Here is an 18,384-nt window from a genome sequence, read left to right on the forward strand (position 1 = left end):
CTCCGTGGGATGGGCTTGTTATGCTGAGAGCTCACAGCAACACCTAGCACAGTGCAGGGACCCAGGCCAGGGTGGCCTGGAGAGGAGGATGAGTGGGCAAACCGGGAAGAGGACTCGTGGGAGAGTCCAAGCAGGGACTTCTCTGTGGACAGTGGCAAGAGGTGGGCAGAGAGGGAAGGCTGGACGTTCACTGCGGATAGGGTTATTCCTGTGGCACCAGGCACCATGCTGATCATTTGGGAAATGTCTTTGGAGAGAGACAAGGACCTGTGAAAGTTTTTCTGAGTGACAGAGCACAAGCCACAGCCCAGTGGCCTCTGGAATCAGATGCTGGAAACCACGGAGGCCCAGCTGGAGTCTGCAGGAAAACTCTTGGTGATGGGCGCCTTGGTGGCACGATCAACGTAGGACTTCACCTTGGGTGTGTTGGGGCAAATGCCACCTGTTATGGTCACGCAACCCTGGCGAGGGGCGGAGGTGTTTTGATAAGACGGGAAGCAGAAGCACACGCATGAGCTCATTTTTACTTGCTTTTTAGCAACCAGCATTCAGTCCCCATGACAACAGGCTCCCATCGGGTCAGGTCTTTGTTCTGCTGCCCTCATCCAGGAAAGGCAACCTCTGTCTGCCTCCCAGAAGTGGGGATACAGGGCAGAGGGTCCCGGGCAGCACCATCGCTAGGACCCAAGGACCCCGACACAGTGACTATTCTCCGAAGCCAGATGACGCGTGTGGCCCCCATTGAGCAGGTGAGCTTGTGCCTCTCAACAGCACTGTGGGGGCTGACTCTATGCCTCAGTTGCCTCATCTGTGAAACAGGGATGATAATGTCACCCCCTTAGAGGGCTAATAGGAGAGAGAAAGGACTTGGCTCAGAGCAGCGCCAGCACACGGGGCTCTTGGTGGGGGCTAGCTGTTGTCCCTGTGCTTATTCCTCTTCATTCCACTATGGGAATTCCTCATTCCCTGAGGGCCCAGTTAGGGACCCTCATGGAGTTGGGCAAGACAGTGAGAGAGCGCATGTAGGGGGCTGCTGCCACACACAGTCACTCCTGTTCCCTTCCGCCTGCTTCCCTCCACCTCCATCCTCCAAAACGAGAGAACCAGAGCCAGGGCCTCTGCAGCAGGCAGAGAACCTCTGTATAAATTGGAAAGAGGCTCACTCTCCCAGCCAAGAGATGGGAAAAGAAGGCCAGATAAAGTGCCACTCTGCTGGGCAGTCACGAGCCAGTGCACACGGTTGCGGTGAGCTGCAGAGAACTGAGTATCAGCCTTCGGAGCTCCTAAGGGGTCTGGGCCTACCATGACCCAAAAGCAGAACCACTAGCAGCATCGAGGGGGCGGAGCGAGGCGCAGGCACAGACTCCGACGAAGATGAACACAGAAACAAAGATCCCAAGGAAGGAACCCCCGCTCCATTGTGGGTGTGAGGCTGCCAGGGACCCCAGCAGGAAACAGCAAGGACTGAGGGTGGGCTGAAAAGAACCGTAAACTTACAACCACCTATTTATTCCAGGGCTCACATTCCTTTCCTGTTCACACTCGTCTCTGGGGAATTCAGCCCAGATTTTACCCAAAGCATTGCATTTCCTTATTCTTAATTGGGTGACATTTAGAGGAAAACACATGTGCCCAGAAGATTCAGCAACACTTGGAGACCATCCTCAGAAAGCCACACCCACGCGCAGGAACCAGGCCACCCGCACACGCTCTGGAAGGAAAACCTCATGCAGTGGCTTGGGCAGCTTTGGGAAAACATCGTCGCAGAAGCATCCCCGGGAGCCACGTGCCAACCCCAGGCCCGAGCTGTGCTCACCCACTCTCCAGGAACCGAGTGCCTCCCCTACCTGAGACCACGGTGAGGCAAACCAGCTGCCCCTCGAGGGTCCTGCAGCAGCAAATGGGGGGTGCTTGGGGCACGGAAGCGGGGCACAGGCACGTTCCAGCTCCAGGCTGGGCTTCGGCAAATGCGAGCACTTCTTCGAGGCCAGCTCTCGATACTTTCCGGAAACATACTTTTCAGCACATTTTAAGAATCTTTTCTGTGTTCCTCTTTCACATGTCACAGAGCACTAAAAATAGGAGAACAAAAGATGTCAGTGAAAAAAAATTCTCTTTTTTGCAAAATCTGTGGGTTAAAATATCAAAGATATCTGCTTGAACATTTGTATAAGTGTGAACGTTCAGTGAAAATTGTTGGACCTTAGCATTTTTAAGAGACATTATAGAATCCATCATTAAAAATAAGAGGACCTTGAGGGCATCATCCCATTTCACTGGAAAATTAAAATGTTGGGTTGTCATTGCTATTGGAACATACTGAAACTTAATACGTAAGTACATGTGGTAACTACCACGGCTCTATGGATTGATCCACCCAACTGCAGTGATGTTGGTTCCCAAAGCAGGGGCAGGTAGAAGAAACTCAGGGCTCACAATCTTCCCTAGGAATCCGAGTGCTGCCTGTGAGGAAAGGAAGGGTGCATGGAGAGCAAATCTCTTAGCTCCCCGCTAAGGCAGACTCTAAGCTTGAGCTGCTCCAGTTGCAGACACCCTGGCTTATGCAGAGGTGCCCTGTGCAAACCAGCAGCCCAGGCAGGAGGCTGCAGCCCCCGCTTGCCGGGAGAACACACAGGAGCAAGGTACACTGTCCCACCACAGACTGGGCACGGAGGGTCTCTGGAGCAGAGGTCCTGGCCCCCGGCGTTGCTGTCTCCTGCTGGGGTAGAGTGGACGATGTTGTGCAGCTCCAATGGACCTCTGGCTGAAATGCCCTCAGGTTCCCCAGCAGAGAAGCCCAGGTGGCAACACCTGCACAGGTCCTGACCTCGCATTCACACCTTTAGGCTTACAGGTGTGCTTTTTGTGCATCCTGATGGAAGATGGAGAGGAGTTGGAACACTCCTCTTGGTTGCTCGCTGATCCAGGTCTAAGAGAGAAACTCTGGCATGCGTGTGTGTGTGGTGTGGGATGTGTGTGTGTGCATGTATTAAATTTCAGGGCAAAGACTTTCTACCTGGACACAGCCCACAGATTATGTAGCCATGTCACTTACTTTCTGTAGACTCTGCCTCTAGGGATATGCACCCAGGGATGTGTGTTTTCCAATGACAGTGCATTCGGTTCTATGGGACACTCATTCCTACCCTCCAGGTGAAAGAGGGCCTGAGGTACATTGTTACCAATGGCAAGCTCACTCAAGCAAGCAAGGGTGCTCTTAGTTTTTAGTGACAAACTGGAACAGTGTTTCAACAGGATTCAATGCCTTGCTTGGCACTTCCTACCAATCTGAACAAAGAAGGCATCGTTCGAGGGTGGGGAAAACACAGTGCCTGATGAGACCTGGGTCCCTCCCTGAGGAGCGTGGGATCAGGGAGGAGCTTTCTTCCCACAACTGCTGTGGCAATACAAAGGCACAGCTCTGGGTTACGGTAATCTCTCAATACCCCGTTCAGACAGGTTCATGCTTGGCTGGTGGTGCTGTTACCACGCTGTGGGGTGTAAGATTTCCGAAGCGCTTTTGGAAGCATTTGGTCCGAAGCTAGTCATGAAACCATCAGTATTCCAAACTAATGATTCCAGTGTTAGTCCCATGATGAAGGGGTCCAGGACAGCTCCTGAACGGTGCAGAAGAAAGGGCTTCCCAGCCTCCTGCAGCACCAGGTGACCGATTTCAATAAAACTAACAGGAGAGTTTCCTTTCACAAACAGAACAGCTGCCCCCAGAAACTTGTCTCAGGAAATGGGTACTGTTTCTTTCCAAGCAACCCATGTTCTTCCTGCTCTCCAGGAGCCACGCATTTCCTGGAATGTGGCTACACCTGCCCAGGAGTTACATGATCCCCTATTCTCACGCTCACACCCCCTCAACCCTCTCGTCCACTGCTCTACGCTCAGGAGTTGAGTCTCCAGGGCCCTGCTGTCAATGAGACGAGTGATCCCCTATTCTCACGCTCACACCCCCTCAACCCTCTCGTCCTCTGCTCCACACTCAGGAGTTAGGTGAGTCTCCAGGGCCCCACTGTCAATGAGACGAGTGAACCCCTGTTCTCACACTCACACCCCCTCAACCCTCTCATCCTCTGCTCCATGCCGGACCAGTGATAAGAACATGGATGCCACTGTGTGAGATGCCCCCAGGACATGATTCAGAAGCCAAAGGAAATTAAGCAACCCCATGAAGTTGATGGAAGCCGAGAGGGTGGTCCGAAGCTGGCAGAACAGAAACTTGGCAGTGCAAGGAAGTCAAGAAGAGATAAAAAGGGAGAAGAGAGAGGAGCGGGAAGAGGAAAACCAGGAGAGAAGAGGCAGTCCTGGTGGGGAAATCTGGTCCACCTTGCTCCCCCGAGACCAGGGTGCACCTACCTGGGACCAGGCGGACACCAGCCACTGCAGCTTCTTGGGCTTGTGGCAGCGCTGAAGTAGACAGGCCTCATGCATCCTGGGCTTGGGCTCTGAGGTGCAGACAGTGTCGGGCAGCAGCTGCGCTCTGGCCGAGGGGTTGGTGCTCTTACAGGCCACTGCCCGCTTCCTCCACCCCTTCCCACAGGTGTGTGAGCACTGCACGGAAGAGTCAGGATCAGCACCCAGCAAGGGCCACGTGCAACACAGCAGATCACGCAGGGGCCCTGCCACCACCCATGCCAACCCCGCCCAGGTTACCTCTGCCCAGGGCCCGGTGCTCCATGCCGGTGGGCAGCTCTGAGAGTTGCAGGCCTGCCTGCTGGAGGGAGCAGGCTGTGGGCACAGGCTGGCCAGGACTGGCTCCGAGTCATAGTGCACGCGCCGTGTGCACTGCACGGGGCGGCTCTGGGCACCCCCGCCGCACGTCCGACTGCAGGCACTCCAGTTCCCCACGGACCAGCTGGGCAGGGACAAAGAGACCTCGGTGAGGGATGGCTCCATCACTCTGACAGAAGCGGCCCCACACCTGATGTGGAGGTGGCGGCAAGATTTCCCAGCCACGGTCATGCGTGTGCAGTTATTTTCAGTTCCACTGTTCCCGAGTGAGCTCTCCTACCAGAGTCTTCCTGCCCCTGCTGTTTCTCACCTTCCTGATCCTGATTCATGCTATGCCATTCTTTCCCTTCCTCTGGCTTTTGGGTTCCAGTGGACTTGGAAAGAACCCTATTCGGCACAGTGTGTCTGTTCTCTTCTTTTTTAAAAAATGCAAAATTTCAAACATATAAAATACAAAACATCTATGGGTTCCTGTCCACTCAACTTTCACAATTTCAGTGTATGTCCCCAACCCCTACTGCATTTTGAAGGTGATTCCAGACTTGAAAATATCTCATATGAATCTCTAAAAAATAAGGATTTTTTAAAAACATAACCATAATATCATCATAACATCTAGAGCATTAATGATTCTTTAACATGCCTGAAGAGTTAGTGTTCCAGTTCCCAGCTGTGTCATCAATATCCTAATTTGATATGTTTGTTTGAGGAATCCAAATAAAGTCCAGATTGTGCAACAGATTCACATCTTCTCTTGCAGGCTTTGGGCTTTCCCTTAAATTTTGTTTTTTTTTTTATGTTCGATGTATTCGTTAAAGACAGAGGCTCTTTCCCTTACTGAGTCTTCCACAGTGTGGAAGCTGATTTTTTGCTCATTACAGGATTCTTGGAATTACATCTCTGTGATATTGGTTCTTGCGTTCTTCTGTCTTCTATTTTTAATTCTTTAGTAGTTTGTTCTAGAGGCTTCTTCAGATTCTGGTTCAACTTTCTCATACGATTATTTCGTAAGTGATCACACATTCTTCCAGCAGGAGGCTCAAGATGTCAGAGTATCTTTCTTTCAATTTGTTAGCAGCTGTGGATGCTTGTAAATGTGTTTTTCTTTCCTGGTGATAAAAGCATACCCTGTCAACATGCACGTTGTCAGGTGATGGGGTGCGGAGTGAAGTTGGAGCCAGGCTTTGTCCAGTGGGGTCACCTTTGATCGAGACACTGTGCCTGAGTGTGTCTACCAAGACTCGGCTGGTTTTGCACAAGCCCATCTGCAGGAGGACTTGGTGTGCACCTTGGAGAGGTTGTCAAGAGGAAGGGGGAATCATGGCCCCATAACAGGGACTCACTGGGACGGAGGGCTTGAGCTCCCTCCTGGAGTCACTTCTGAGGACTTGACGATTTCCATTCATGTTAATTTCCCTGTGCAACCCCCTGTGGGCCAGTCACAAGGGGATGGGAGGGGAGCTGGCTTCCTCACCACCTCCTTGTAGCACATCAGTGCAGGGCACCAAGGGTCCCACCTAGGGGTTGCCTGCAAGGCTCTGCCTGCAGCTGTGTCTGTGCTGAGGATCCAGGGCAGGGGCATCCTGTGTTCCACTCTACAGCATTGCTGAGTAGAGTTAGGGCAACAGTGACTTGCTCCTGAATCTCAGGGTAAACCCGAGGACTTGTGAAGATACCCAGGCTTCTCCTTTGACCCTCCATCCTGTGCTCCCACACTGAATCCCACAGTCACCCTCAGGTTTAGGTGTCAAAGCAGAAGCCCAGGGAGCTTGGCCAGGAACTCCGGAGGTACCTCTGGCAGCAGCCACGGCACCTGGGAGAAGTATCCTCGAGGATGGCATTTGTGGACCCAAGTTACACAGAGAGAGACAGAAAGGAGAAGGGAAATCCACCATGATTCCTCCTACGAACATCACTGCGACAATTTCCTCACTCCTGCTTCCAGTGCTGTCTGTGTGTAAACATATTTTTAACATGGTCAAGAGCAGGCGGTATATGCAAGTTTTATTCAGCATTCAAAAAATTCATTGGCTAGGCTGGGTGTGGTGGCTCATGCCTGTAATCCCAGTACTGTAATTCCACGCTGAGGCAGGAGGAATAAGCCTAGGAGGAAAACTCTTAAGCCTAGAAGCTTGAGATCAGCCTGGGCAACATGGCAAAACCCTGTCTCCCACACAAAAATTACAAAAATTAGCTGGGTGAGGAGATACACAACTGAAGTCCCAGCTACTCGGGAGGATCACTTGAGCCCAGGAAGTCAAGGTAGTGGTGAGCTGTGATTGTACCACTGCACTCTAGCTTGGGTGACAGAGCGGGACTCTGTCTCAAAAAATAGAATAGAATACAATAAATAAATAAAAATAAAAATTCATTGTCCAAAACAAGCGTTTTTCTTATACTTCAAAGCCTTTATAAACACATTTCAGTGTTTCTCTAATTCCACAACCTGGATCGAGGTATGCAGATATCTAAGTAAGAAAATACAGACAAAAAGGTTCGGACCTCAAGCTCCAGGAGATCCAGGAATATCCTGAAACTGCCTCAGTTCTATGCATGCCTGGCTGGACGTGATTTCTGAGCAAAATGATGAGGGCCTCTCCTCAAGTTCTCCAGGGAGTCTGTGACTCAAGTAATTTTAGAGCCAAGGTTTGGACTCTTCTGAAAGTCCCGAGGATGAATTAGGTGGCAGAACCTCGAAGGAGAGGGAAATTGATGGGAAACAGAATTGATTCCACCCCGAACACAGAACACACCACATGACTTACGGCTTTCAGATCGAGCACCATGATAGTTTTACATTCTTTGGTTTGTAGAAGCTTTGAATTATTTTGCACCAAGTGTTTTTACGGAAAAGATACAATTGTAGTTTTAAGAAAATTATAAAAAGACTAAAATGCAAATTGTGTCCACATAAAAAGCAAACATGTCAGGGTTGTAGGAGTTGCCCTACATGGATTGTGATAATGCTTCAATTTTTCAGCGTCAACAAGATTAGTGTTTTTTCTTTAATTCCATGTTAAGCCACCTAAATTACATATCCTCATTATGAAAGACTGATTATTGGCTTCCTGGCTGTGATAATTCTGCAGGTAAAGCCTCTCGGTTACTCTGTGGCTGCTTCTGTGTGCTTTCCTGTTGTTTTTAACTTTCCTCCCATTTCTTACATTTGCTCTCTCAATCATGCAGCCTTATAAATTACAATGGGTGTTCTACACTGTGTTGGCTGTTCAAGAGCTTTTCACACCGCCTGGTTAAGTCTTCTGTCTCCACCACCGTAAGACGTTCCAACTGGGTGGATCCATTCTCTGCCTTCTCTCTTAGCTGCACATCATTAAAACAGTCCTCCTGAACAAAGCTCCTTCATACCACATCTGGAAACACCGAGTGTCTGTTTTGTTTAAAAAACCGAGCTTTAGGGGAATGCCTTCATTTCAGCTCACGAATGAGTCAAAATCCACGCAAGCTTCTGTGCTAATGTCTGAGGGTTCCACGAATGGTAATAAGCTGTGTTCAGTAGCTCACCAGTGGCCACAAGGGTTCTCGCTTTGTTTTGGTTTTCCTAAGTCCACCAACTGGAAGAATGCAAAGTGGCTGGTATTACCCAAATCAGTCAGTTTCCAAGGCAGGACTCTGGAGACGCAGTTCCCACTGACCCTCAGGACCTCCACTGCCCAAGGCTCCCTCCCAGGGTGCACCTTTGTGGCTCTCAACACTGCCCAGAAAAGTGATGGGGTTTATAGCCTTCACTTAACAGTCTACCCAGGATTTCCTGGTATCATCTAATCAATATGCAATATCCCTAATGCCAAACAGTCTTTAGTCATTTCTCAACAAAATGACTCCCTCTTCCCCATTAAAAAAAATTTAAATGACATTTTGGCTTTTGCATGTAATGCTTTCTTTGAAAATGCCAGTTTCCAAAAAGGGTTTAGTAATGTCCCTTGTCATGACGCACCACACAAGCAGATTATGTGTCTTAACGACAGCTCAGACGCAGAGGCCAGCCCTGGGCTGGACCCCAGCTGCTGCCTAGGGCCAAGCCCCACCAGGGCAGCCGTGTTCTGCCTGCGGCTTTCACATCAGCAAGTCTCCCTGAGCCTCACTTTCAGAATTTAGTTTCAGTGTCTTTTGTCTGCTGATTCTTTTTGAAATTTCACCATCCAGCACTCTGTGGTTCTATTTTCAAGAATAACTCTAGGAATCCTACACAGGAATCTCTCATAACACAATAAAGACAGAGAATAACAATGGGGCAGAACCCTTGTCACGGCACAAGCCTACACGAGGCATTGATGAGTGTCAGGGCTCCAGCTGCCAGCTGGATTTAGTCCAGAGGGGTGGGTGCTGGATGCCGTGAGATGCAACATTAGAACACAGCATTCATTACGCCGTGCCTCTTCAGCATCGGAGTTAACATGTGGGGACTCCTGACTTCCGCATGCTGGTGTGTGGGTCACAACTTCCCAGTAGGCTGTTCTAAATGAAACCGTTCATGTCACTGGCTATACCCAGATACTCAAACACTGCGGACTCAATGGCCCAGGGGTCAAGACAGCTGCCAACGTGGTCTGACAGGATCAATATTGCTTGGTTTTTGAAGACACAACAACCTTGTCTTCATATAAAATAGCAGCATCTTCACGTGTATAATTTAAGATCTAATGTAAGTAAATTGAATGTTTTAAAGATAACAATGCACATTCAACAATAAACAGATGACAACTGGAAAAATCTGCCTCTTCCACAGGGAAAACATTAGTTAACAAATTAACTAAGAGTGCAGGCCAGCTGTAAGCTGAAAGCACAGAACCCAAGATCAGCAGAACTTGGAAGACACTGATGTCCTAAGCCTGTCTGACAGGTGGCCAAGGGTCTTTTTAGCTTGTCGTCCTCCTCGGCTGGCTTGGGGATTTACTACGGGTCTAGGACAAAGGATGCTTCATCAGTATCACCTGGTGCCAGCTACACTTCAAGCAAGTTCAAAGGTAGAAGTCCAGCTCTGAAATAAACAATGATCTCCATGACCAAGTACACAAATGAGCACAACAGGTAGAACGAGTTATTAGACAGATTGCACCGTGCCCACACACGATGCCTTCTGGAGCAATGCACTGCAGTCTCCAAATCCTCCTAAAGTCCACCAGTCAGTACATCAGAAATCACATCCTCCAAAAACCCAGCAGTCAGGACATCAGAAATGACAGCAACATTCCAGCCCATCCCTCCCAGCCGCAGTTGGTTTTCAGAGATGTTCCTGACACTGCCTGGCAGGGCAGTACCCTCAGACTGTCTCCTGGGAGGTGTCCATCTAGGAGTTAATGCCAGGGTCTGGTCTGGTTTTTCACATGGGAACGGACAGCCCATTTCTGATGACTGGTTGGTAAGGATCAGGGCCCAGGACCTCAGGGCTCGCTGTGAGCATTTGGAAGCTTGCAACTTGACAATCACTTCATTTTCTTCAGCCTCAAAGTCAAACCACTTTGCCTGACTTGTGAAACCGAAGGAGAGATTTACAATGAGCCAGACAGACACCGAATTGTTTTCACCTCTAAATGCAGGATTTCTTCGCTGAAGCACACAAAGCCAAACTGAGGACATCAAAGCTCCCCGCAAAGGCGGCGCTGTGGGCGTCAACTTCAGGGACTGTGAGGAGCCAAAGGTGTGTGAGGAGTTACTGCTCTGAGGCCAGCATGCCATTTTTACCAGGTTTTCCTGTCTCACCATCCTGTCATCAGATCTTATCTTCAAAGGAATCAGTATGATCTACAGAGCTTTCAGTGATGGGGGAAAGACAGGAACATGGAATTATGAGACACACAGACCAAAGAAACTGACCTTGCTTTTCAAAACAGACAGCCTCAGTAATTCCCTCTTTCAACAAAAACCCCTCAGCAGAGGGTTCCTCTGCAGAACCGTGGGGGCTTTTGCATTCCCTTTTAAAAGGGAAACCAGTCAACTCTAAATGGCAACAGCGCTCTGGTTCTTGGGAGGCTGCGCCTCTGCCACTTTCCAGGGACGACTGGAAGAAAGAGCAAGGCACTCTACTTTTTTCCTCAGAGTAGGAGGTGTTCTCTTCTGTCTGGTGCTGACTCCTGCATCCTCTTTGCTGCGCTCCACAGCCATATATGCCATTGCTTACAGACCTCTATGTCTCGTGGGTAAAGGGCATCCAGAGCCAGTGGTCCCCATCTTTGCCCTCTATGTGTCGGGAAGGGCTCCAGCATTGATCACATTTACCAGCCTTGTCTTCTGTATGTGGAGACTGAGCTCCCAGAAGCAAGGAGACGCACATTGTACTGCCAGTCCCCTCTTCAAAACAGCACTGCTGTCACAATCAGAATCATTCCTGCCCTGCTCAAAAGAACAGGAGTATTTCGCCCTCTTCAGGTTTCTGTGCTGGAAGGGCACCTCTCCCTTGCTGCTTCTGTGCCCCTTCAACACCCACCCATTGAGCCAACCGTTTCTACTACAAATAACTTAACTTTGCTGTGGACTAAAAACTCCTGGGGTGGTAACACACGGGTAGGCAACCTAACGATCTAGACCTAATTCATCTGAGGTTGAGCCCTGTCTGAGTAAGAGGTAACTCCCTCTTTACCAGGCTTAACATCCAAGTTCTCATGCCCAACAGTAGCACAGAGGTGCAGCTGCCGTGGGCTCGCAAACACCTGCACATTCCTGGTCTCGCTCCTGTTCTGCATGAACCAGAAATCGGATGGCCTTGGCTCTCTAGGGGTTAGGGGTCAGGAATCTGAAATTGTGCAAAGCCCCGGGGGCCTGGATGACTGGCAGCTTTGGAAACATGATTTTGGAAATGTAACATTCAGTTCTTCAGAAAATCCCCGAGACTGACCACAAAAGTTCTGAGCTATCCTCCCTTCCCCTTTGTGGCCTCAATTTCTTGTATTAAAGTTGTACTAATTTTATTTTTCAACCATTATGAGGACTAACTAGGATGTGCCAATAAAAAAACTGGGGAGGGCAGGAGAGTCTGGTCAATCGATTCTTCCGGAGGAAAACAGATGCTTTCATTCCCTGTCGTTAGCATCTCAGCAAAGCCCATCTGAGCTCCTCTGAGGAGCAGGCTCTCTGGTTCTGCACAGCCCTCGTGATTTTGGAGAGCGTGTCTGCAGCAGGCTGCTGGCCCACAGCGCGTGACTTAGCCTCTGTGAGTGCAAAGTCATGGAAGCTTGAGTTCCTACCCAAAGAGGAACCCTCCCAGAACCAAAGGGGTTTCAGACCGGGGATGGACCACAGCTGCTTCCTTATATACTGACTCTTCCAATATTGAAATACAGATATCTGAAAAGTAAAGGTAAAGATCTCCAATATTAACGTTCTTTCAAGCCTCCTAAACAACTCAGCTTAAGAACTGTGGAGATATTCCTAGCCAAGGATGTCCTACCTCAGGGCAAGATCTTAAACTTCCATTGTATTTGGACATAGAAGGTTGTAATGGATGTACTGATAACTGTTCAGGGTACAAACGTTCTTCTGCTACCCCGACATGGAAGCACACAAGTGGTTTTCCAGTGGGTATAGAACTTCCTGTGCGAGAACCCTCGACTTTGTACTCTCTGGAGGGCAGAGCACTAGAGTATTCTCTGGATCTATTTCTGTGCTAGTGGCTCTCTACCTGTCGCTCCGTTCATCTCTGGACACTAGATGTGCTGCCTGGATGGGCTCCTCCTTGCCTACTGGTTTACTTCCAGCCTCGTTAGAAACTCTTCTTTAGTCATCCTGAACTGACACATGAGACTCACTGCGCCTCTTCATCCCTTGGCAAAGCACATTGGCGGCCGCCCACACCATGCTGAGCGCCAGTGGGTGAGGTGCCAGCCTTGCCCAGGGATGTCAGCATCCTTCTGCTGCCACTCCAAGGCTCGCAGGGAATGGGCTGAGTCTGTCCTCCAATCTGTTTATGGCAGCTGAACTTGTTATTGGAATTATGTAATATAATTAAATTTGGTGTAGGTCTATGAAACACGAGCATTAGAAAAGAAAAGCTGTTTCTGTGAAAACGAAGTAAAATCTTTGGAATGACTCAGCTGAGACCAGTCATTAAATGGCATTGCTGTCAAATTAGGTGTGGCTGAGACAAAAGTAAAATATTGAGGAAACATAAAAATTTTAAAATGACTTCCCACTCAGATAAATGGGACAAGTTTCATCCTTCTTTAAAGAAACTCAAACTGGAAATTATATGCAATGAGCATGCTCTATGAAATAATCTACTTAGATCCTTTCACAGGCAGACTCTACTCAAAAAACAGTTCGGCTCATAATTAAAAGAATTAGCAAATGAATGCACATTATGTCTTGTAAGTGAACGTAAATGTTTCAGGTACATGTGTGCATTTTTTAAAAATAATTTTTCCCTCTATCTACTTTTTTCATCAGAGTAGGACGTCTTCTGTCTGGTGTCGACACCCGCATCCTCTCTGCTGTGCTCCACAGCCATAGAAACCACTGATCACAGACATCTCGGTCCAGTGGTCCCCATCTATGCTCCCTCTTCCTTTCCTGTCACCTGCCCTTCCTGTGATCCCAGAAGTGGGATGCCCCTGGCTTCATCCTCCAGCCTTTTTCTGACCCCACCAAATCACACAGACTCTGCTTCCCAATTTTCCAGCAAAGCTACTCCCTCCTGTGTATCTGACATTCATGGTGGCTGTGCCCAGGCCTGTGATGGTTAATTTGATATGTCAACTTGTCTAGACTGCAGTAGACAGCTATTTAGCTGAGTGTTATTCTAGACATTTCTGTGAAAGCATATTTAGGTGAGATAAACATTCAAATCTGTAGGCTTTGCGTCAAGTTGATGACTCCCATAATGGGGGTGGACTTTATCCAATCTGTTGAAGGCCTGAATAGAGGGAGGTCTCCCCAGAAGGAGGGAATTCTGGGCTTCGGACGTGAACTGCAAAACTGCAACTCCTTCCTGGATTTCTGGTCCACTGATCTGTCCTGCAGATTTTGGACTTGCCGGTTCCCACAATCACATAAGCCCATTCCTTCGTTTGTCTCTCGTCAGCCAAAGAAAAGGCAGGCTTTTAAAGAATTAAAGTTAGTTTTCTATAGAAGTCTTATAGAGGATTGCAACCAGGACAGCCTTTCCCTCCCACAGGCACATCCACAACCAATTGGTTCTGGTTCTTTGCAGAACTCCAATATGAGATCCCTGTCATTTTTCACAGGCATTGCTCCTTAATTGTCCCCTAGCTTCTGAGTCTGAGTTGATAAAAGCCAATCTCCACTCTGCTGCTGAGAAGGAGTGTTTTCGGTGTGAACATGAACACACAGCACTACTATAATATTTGAAATTCTCCAAGGCTCCCCATTTCCCAGGACACAGGGCTCACGTACATGGACCTGTGGCCTCCACCCCCCACCTCTCTGAATGTCCACAAGCCCCAGTGGGTCAGTGGTTCTGGGAGTTCAAAGCTCCCAGGAAAGGGCCCCTCAGCTGTTAGAGTAAAGATGGGCTGTGTTGGCAAAGATACCACAGGATAGCAAGTCTCCAGTGTTGCTTCCTTTACGTCCAGACCTAAGGGTTTATTTGGTCACTCCAAGTACCTAACATGTCCACTGGTTGCTTTTTTACCAAACGCTCAATTTGGCAGTCTTGCCCTGTGTGTGGCCCCTGCCTCAGCAATATAGTAAACTCTTAACCTTTTAAAGGAAAGGAACGCAAGCTCACTGCAAGCACATTGGAAAGGCACGGACAAGGATAGAAACATAGCTGCTCACGATCTCAGGACACAGAACCCCCCTCTCATAGCATCCAAGCTCCCAGACAGACCTGACCACCTCCGCTCCGGAAATCCGGCCTGGGGTGCTCTCTGGCCAGCTCTTTTCTGACAGTGCTGAAGAGAGACATGGTGATGAAGGGACAGCAAGAATGAAACCACATATTTTAAGGGAACGAAAGAGACTGGTTTGCAGATCAAGAGGAAACAGCATGAAGGAGCTCTGAGGGTTTCGTCCTGGGCAGGAGGCCACTTTGCCCACTGAATATTTTCTTCTCACACAAAGGACTTGTGTGAGGGAACCGAGAAAGGAAGTTGGGAACACACAGCCACACGAGGCAGTGACTCCTAACTGTCCTCAGGTTCAATGCCACACCTATCGAGCTAAGAATGTGCCAGCGCCATCACCAGAAAACCAACGTTAGGAATTACATCTCATAAATTAAAAAAGAGCAAGAAAACCGTGACACCATCAGAGCCTTTTCCTGCCACCTGCACACAGGCCAGGAAATGGCCTGTCAAGGTGCCCTCCACCTCTGTGTCCTCCACTGGGTCCCCTAGACTCACAGGGTCATTGTGGCTTCCATTCCTGTGAGACGCACCGCCTGTGCCTTTCCCTCTATCCACGGCATTCGCTGTGTTGAAGGGAATGAAGGAAAGCCTGTTATCCCTGTCACAGACACCATGTGGGGCCCATGGGCCAGGCACCATAAGCCCGTGCACCCAGTCAGACCCAATCGAGGGCCTCCCTGGACATTAAGAATGGCTATGAAGAGGAATGACAAACAAATGTGTCCCAAGAAGGGGTAGATGTTAAGATAGGCTGTGCAGGAAGTCAACAGTGAAAGGTTATGGTGACAGCAGGGCAAGGAGGTCTTCAGTGTGGCAGGAATGAGGGCTGCTAGGACAGGGTCCGTGAAGACACTGGAGGAGGCAGTAGCAGGTCCTGGAGGGTCATGGAGGCCACATGACAGCATTTGGATACCAAGCAAATGACAATGGAAAGCAATGGAAGGCCGGACTTGGAGAAATGTCTATACTGGGTTTGTATTTTATTTTATATTTATTTTTTAAATTATTATTATTATTATTTTTTGAGCTGGAGTCCCACCCTCTCACACAGGCTGGAGTGCAGCGGCACAATCTCAGCTCACTGCAACCTCTGCCTCCCAGGGTTGAAGCCATTCTCTTGCCTCAGCCTCCCAAGTAGCTGGGATTACAGACTTGCACCACACCCAGCTAATTTTTTGTATTTTTAGTAGAGATGGGATTTGTTCATGTTGGCCAGGCTGGTCTCACACTGCTGACCTCAGGTGATCTACCCCATTCAGTCTCTTAAAGTGCTGGGATTACAGGTGTGAGCCACTGTGCCTGGCCCAGGTTTGTATTTTAGAAGGACTGCAGAATGAATAAGACACTAGAGGAATCTAGACTGTAGGTAGAAATTTCGACTCAAATCTCCTGAGGCTGCAAGGGTGAGAGGCTGGTGGCTTGACTATGACTAGAGCCTCCTTTCCATTAGAGGGGGCCATGCTGTCTGTCCACAAAACTTACGCTTTATAATTTGACATTTCATCAATGCCTCTGTGAAACTCACAGGACTGAGCACACGTAAAAATACTAAACATTTGTTGACCGGTTGACAATGAACATCACCCTCCTCAATTCACAGACACAGAGCTATGTTATTTCTTAAATATAGTAATATATATGTAATATATTAATATAGAAGTTTCCTTTTGGGCTCACCATAATGTACCTGTGTTTCAGCAGATTTGCTTTTGCCTGTGGATATAGAAATCCATAAAGTTATAACCAGGCACCAACAGGACAACACAAATCAAAGTTCTTTGTGAAGTCTTGCCCTGGTCCATGACCCTGGCTGGCTGACCGCCCGAGGACAGCCTTCCTGTGTCTGAGGCCTTGTGGTGCAGGGTTAGGGAAGCGGTGGCTCTGCAGTCAGGATGCCTGGATTCCAATCTCAGCTCCAACCTTGCCAGCTGGACGGCCTTCAGGAAATCATTGGACACCAATGTCTCCATTCTCTCCTCTGCAAAGGGGAGATGGTCACAGTAGCTTTTCTATGCAGTGCTGGGCAGGCTGGGAGGACTAGCAGGGAGGAAGTGCTCAGGAAGGGCTGGCTGTGGTTACCATGATTTCATTCCTTTGTCTTTTCCTCATCCTGTCCCCTGCCTCTTCTCCTCCTCAACCTCACCTGGGAAAGGGAGCTCATTCACATGTGGTCCACAGGATTCCAGACATTCAGTCCCTCAGCCTGTGTACAAGAGGGGAAGCCACATTTCCCTATAGCAGTATTATTTTATACTTAGTATATACATCCCTTCTGAAAATCAGCAAAGAACCACTAAAGACCTGACTGGTAAATATGAATTAAAAAAAAAAAAATCACAGAGACACAGACATTAATTTTGTTGTATTGCCTCTTAGTGATTTTCTGGCACGGGTAAAAATGATGTAATTATGTGGCCATTACATGGAAACTATGTGATTTTGGAATATTTACTCTTATAAGAACTCTTGAGAAATTTTAGAATTTCTAAAATGAGAAGGACGGGGAGGTTGAAAGAATGCAGAAAACAATGTTCCCAAGCAGTGGTAACTGGATGGATTTATTGATACCTAATGAAAAGAAAGTGAATGCCATCTCAATGACGCCGGAAGAGCCCGCACAGGTGTTCTCCACCTCGCCTGGGGAGAGAATGAAAGCAAATGGTCACAGCGGGAAGAACAGGCCTTTCATGTCCTATGCCATGAAGGTTTATAAGGGGAAAGAAAAGACTACCAGTGCCCCTTACAAATCCCTCCTTTCAAACAGAAAAATGATATTAAATACTTGATTAACTCCCAAGAGAAGCTGCTGAAGCCCACTGCAGCATGGAAACAAGAATTTTAGGGCCTCTATTTTGTGCAACACCTTTTTTTTTTTTTTTTTTTTTTGAGATGGAGTTTTGTACTCGTTGCCTAGACTGGAGTACAATGGCTCGGTCTTAGCTCACTGCAACCTCTGTCAAGTTCTCGTCTCAGCCTCCTGAGTAGCTGGGATTACAGTATGCACCACCACGTCCAGCTAATTTTTGTATTTTTAGTAGAGACAGGGTTTCACCATGTTGGTCAGGCTGGTCTCAAACTCCTGACCTCAGTGATCCACCCGCCTCGGCCTCCAAAAGTGCTGGGATTATAGGTGTGAGCCACCACATCCGGCCTGGGCAACACCGATATTAACATTCCCAGGGAGAAGTGGCCCTTTTGCCACAAAGTTCATGGACTGTGATCACGAGACCACTGACTTTGTTTAGATATTTTTAACAGCTGGCTAGGAAATGTCTTCCTCACACAGTTTAGGTGAAAGCCAGCTGCAAGAATACAAGCTTGTGTGTTACACGGATTTGATGATTTCGGATCTGACTTGCTTCTTTACCTAGGGAAATTTTCCTATCCTGAAGACAAGCCATTTTCTTGAGACAGGAAATATGTTTCCTAAAATCGCTGAGAAGATAAATTTACTAAACAATACGTCATCTAAGTCAACAAAAGATACTTGCACGCTAATAATGAGATGACCGCAGACTGACGCTAGCTTTAGGTTTTCTGAACTACTTGGAAATTCATGGCTGCAATGCCATTAACACTGTTATTTTGCCCAGATTGAAAGGTGATGTAGAGACAGCACTTTTGATTAAGACACGCATTTTGCTGGAGGATGCTTTCATATAGCCCAAAAGTTGGCAAATATCTTATTAAAGGACCAGATAGTAAATATTTCAGCTTGGTGGCGATCTCTGCTGCGAGGACTCACCCCTGCTGCATCACTAAGAAAACCACTGGAGAACCCGTGCAAATGAACAGGCCTGACTGTTCTCATGAAACCTTACTT

At 48.3% G+C, this 18,384-nt stretch overlaps 1 protein-coding gene across 1 annotated transcript in view; it reads right to left on the reverse strand.

Moving 5' to 3' along the window:
* Nucleotides 1-18,384, reverse strand: part of ADAMTS16 (ADAM metallopeptidase with thrombospondin type 1 motif 16) — a 180,998-nt gene that overhangs the window by 12,942 nt on the left and 149,672 nt on the right. Inside the window, exons 18-20 of the mRNA XM_050793134.1 lie at nt 4,663-4,864; nt 4,366-4,560; nt 1,848-2,072 (exon numbers count right to left, since the gene is read on the reverse strand). Of these exons, the coding sequence (XP_050649091.1) occupies nt 1,848-2,072; nt 4,366-4,560; nt 4,663-4,864 (622 nt within the window). The remainder of the gene's footprint in view (nt 1-1,847; nt 2,073-4,365; nt 4,561-4,662; nt 4,865-18,384) is intronic.

Source organism: Macaca thibetana, chromosome 6, assembly GCF_024542745.1.
Source record: "Macaca thibetana thibetana isolate TM-01 chromosome 6, ASM2454274v1, whole genome shotgun sequence".
Lineage (NCBI taxonomy): Eukaryota > Metazoa > Chordata > Mammalia > Primates > Cercopithecidae > Macaca > Macaca thibetana.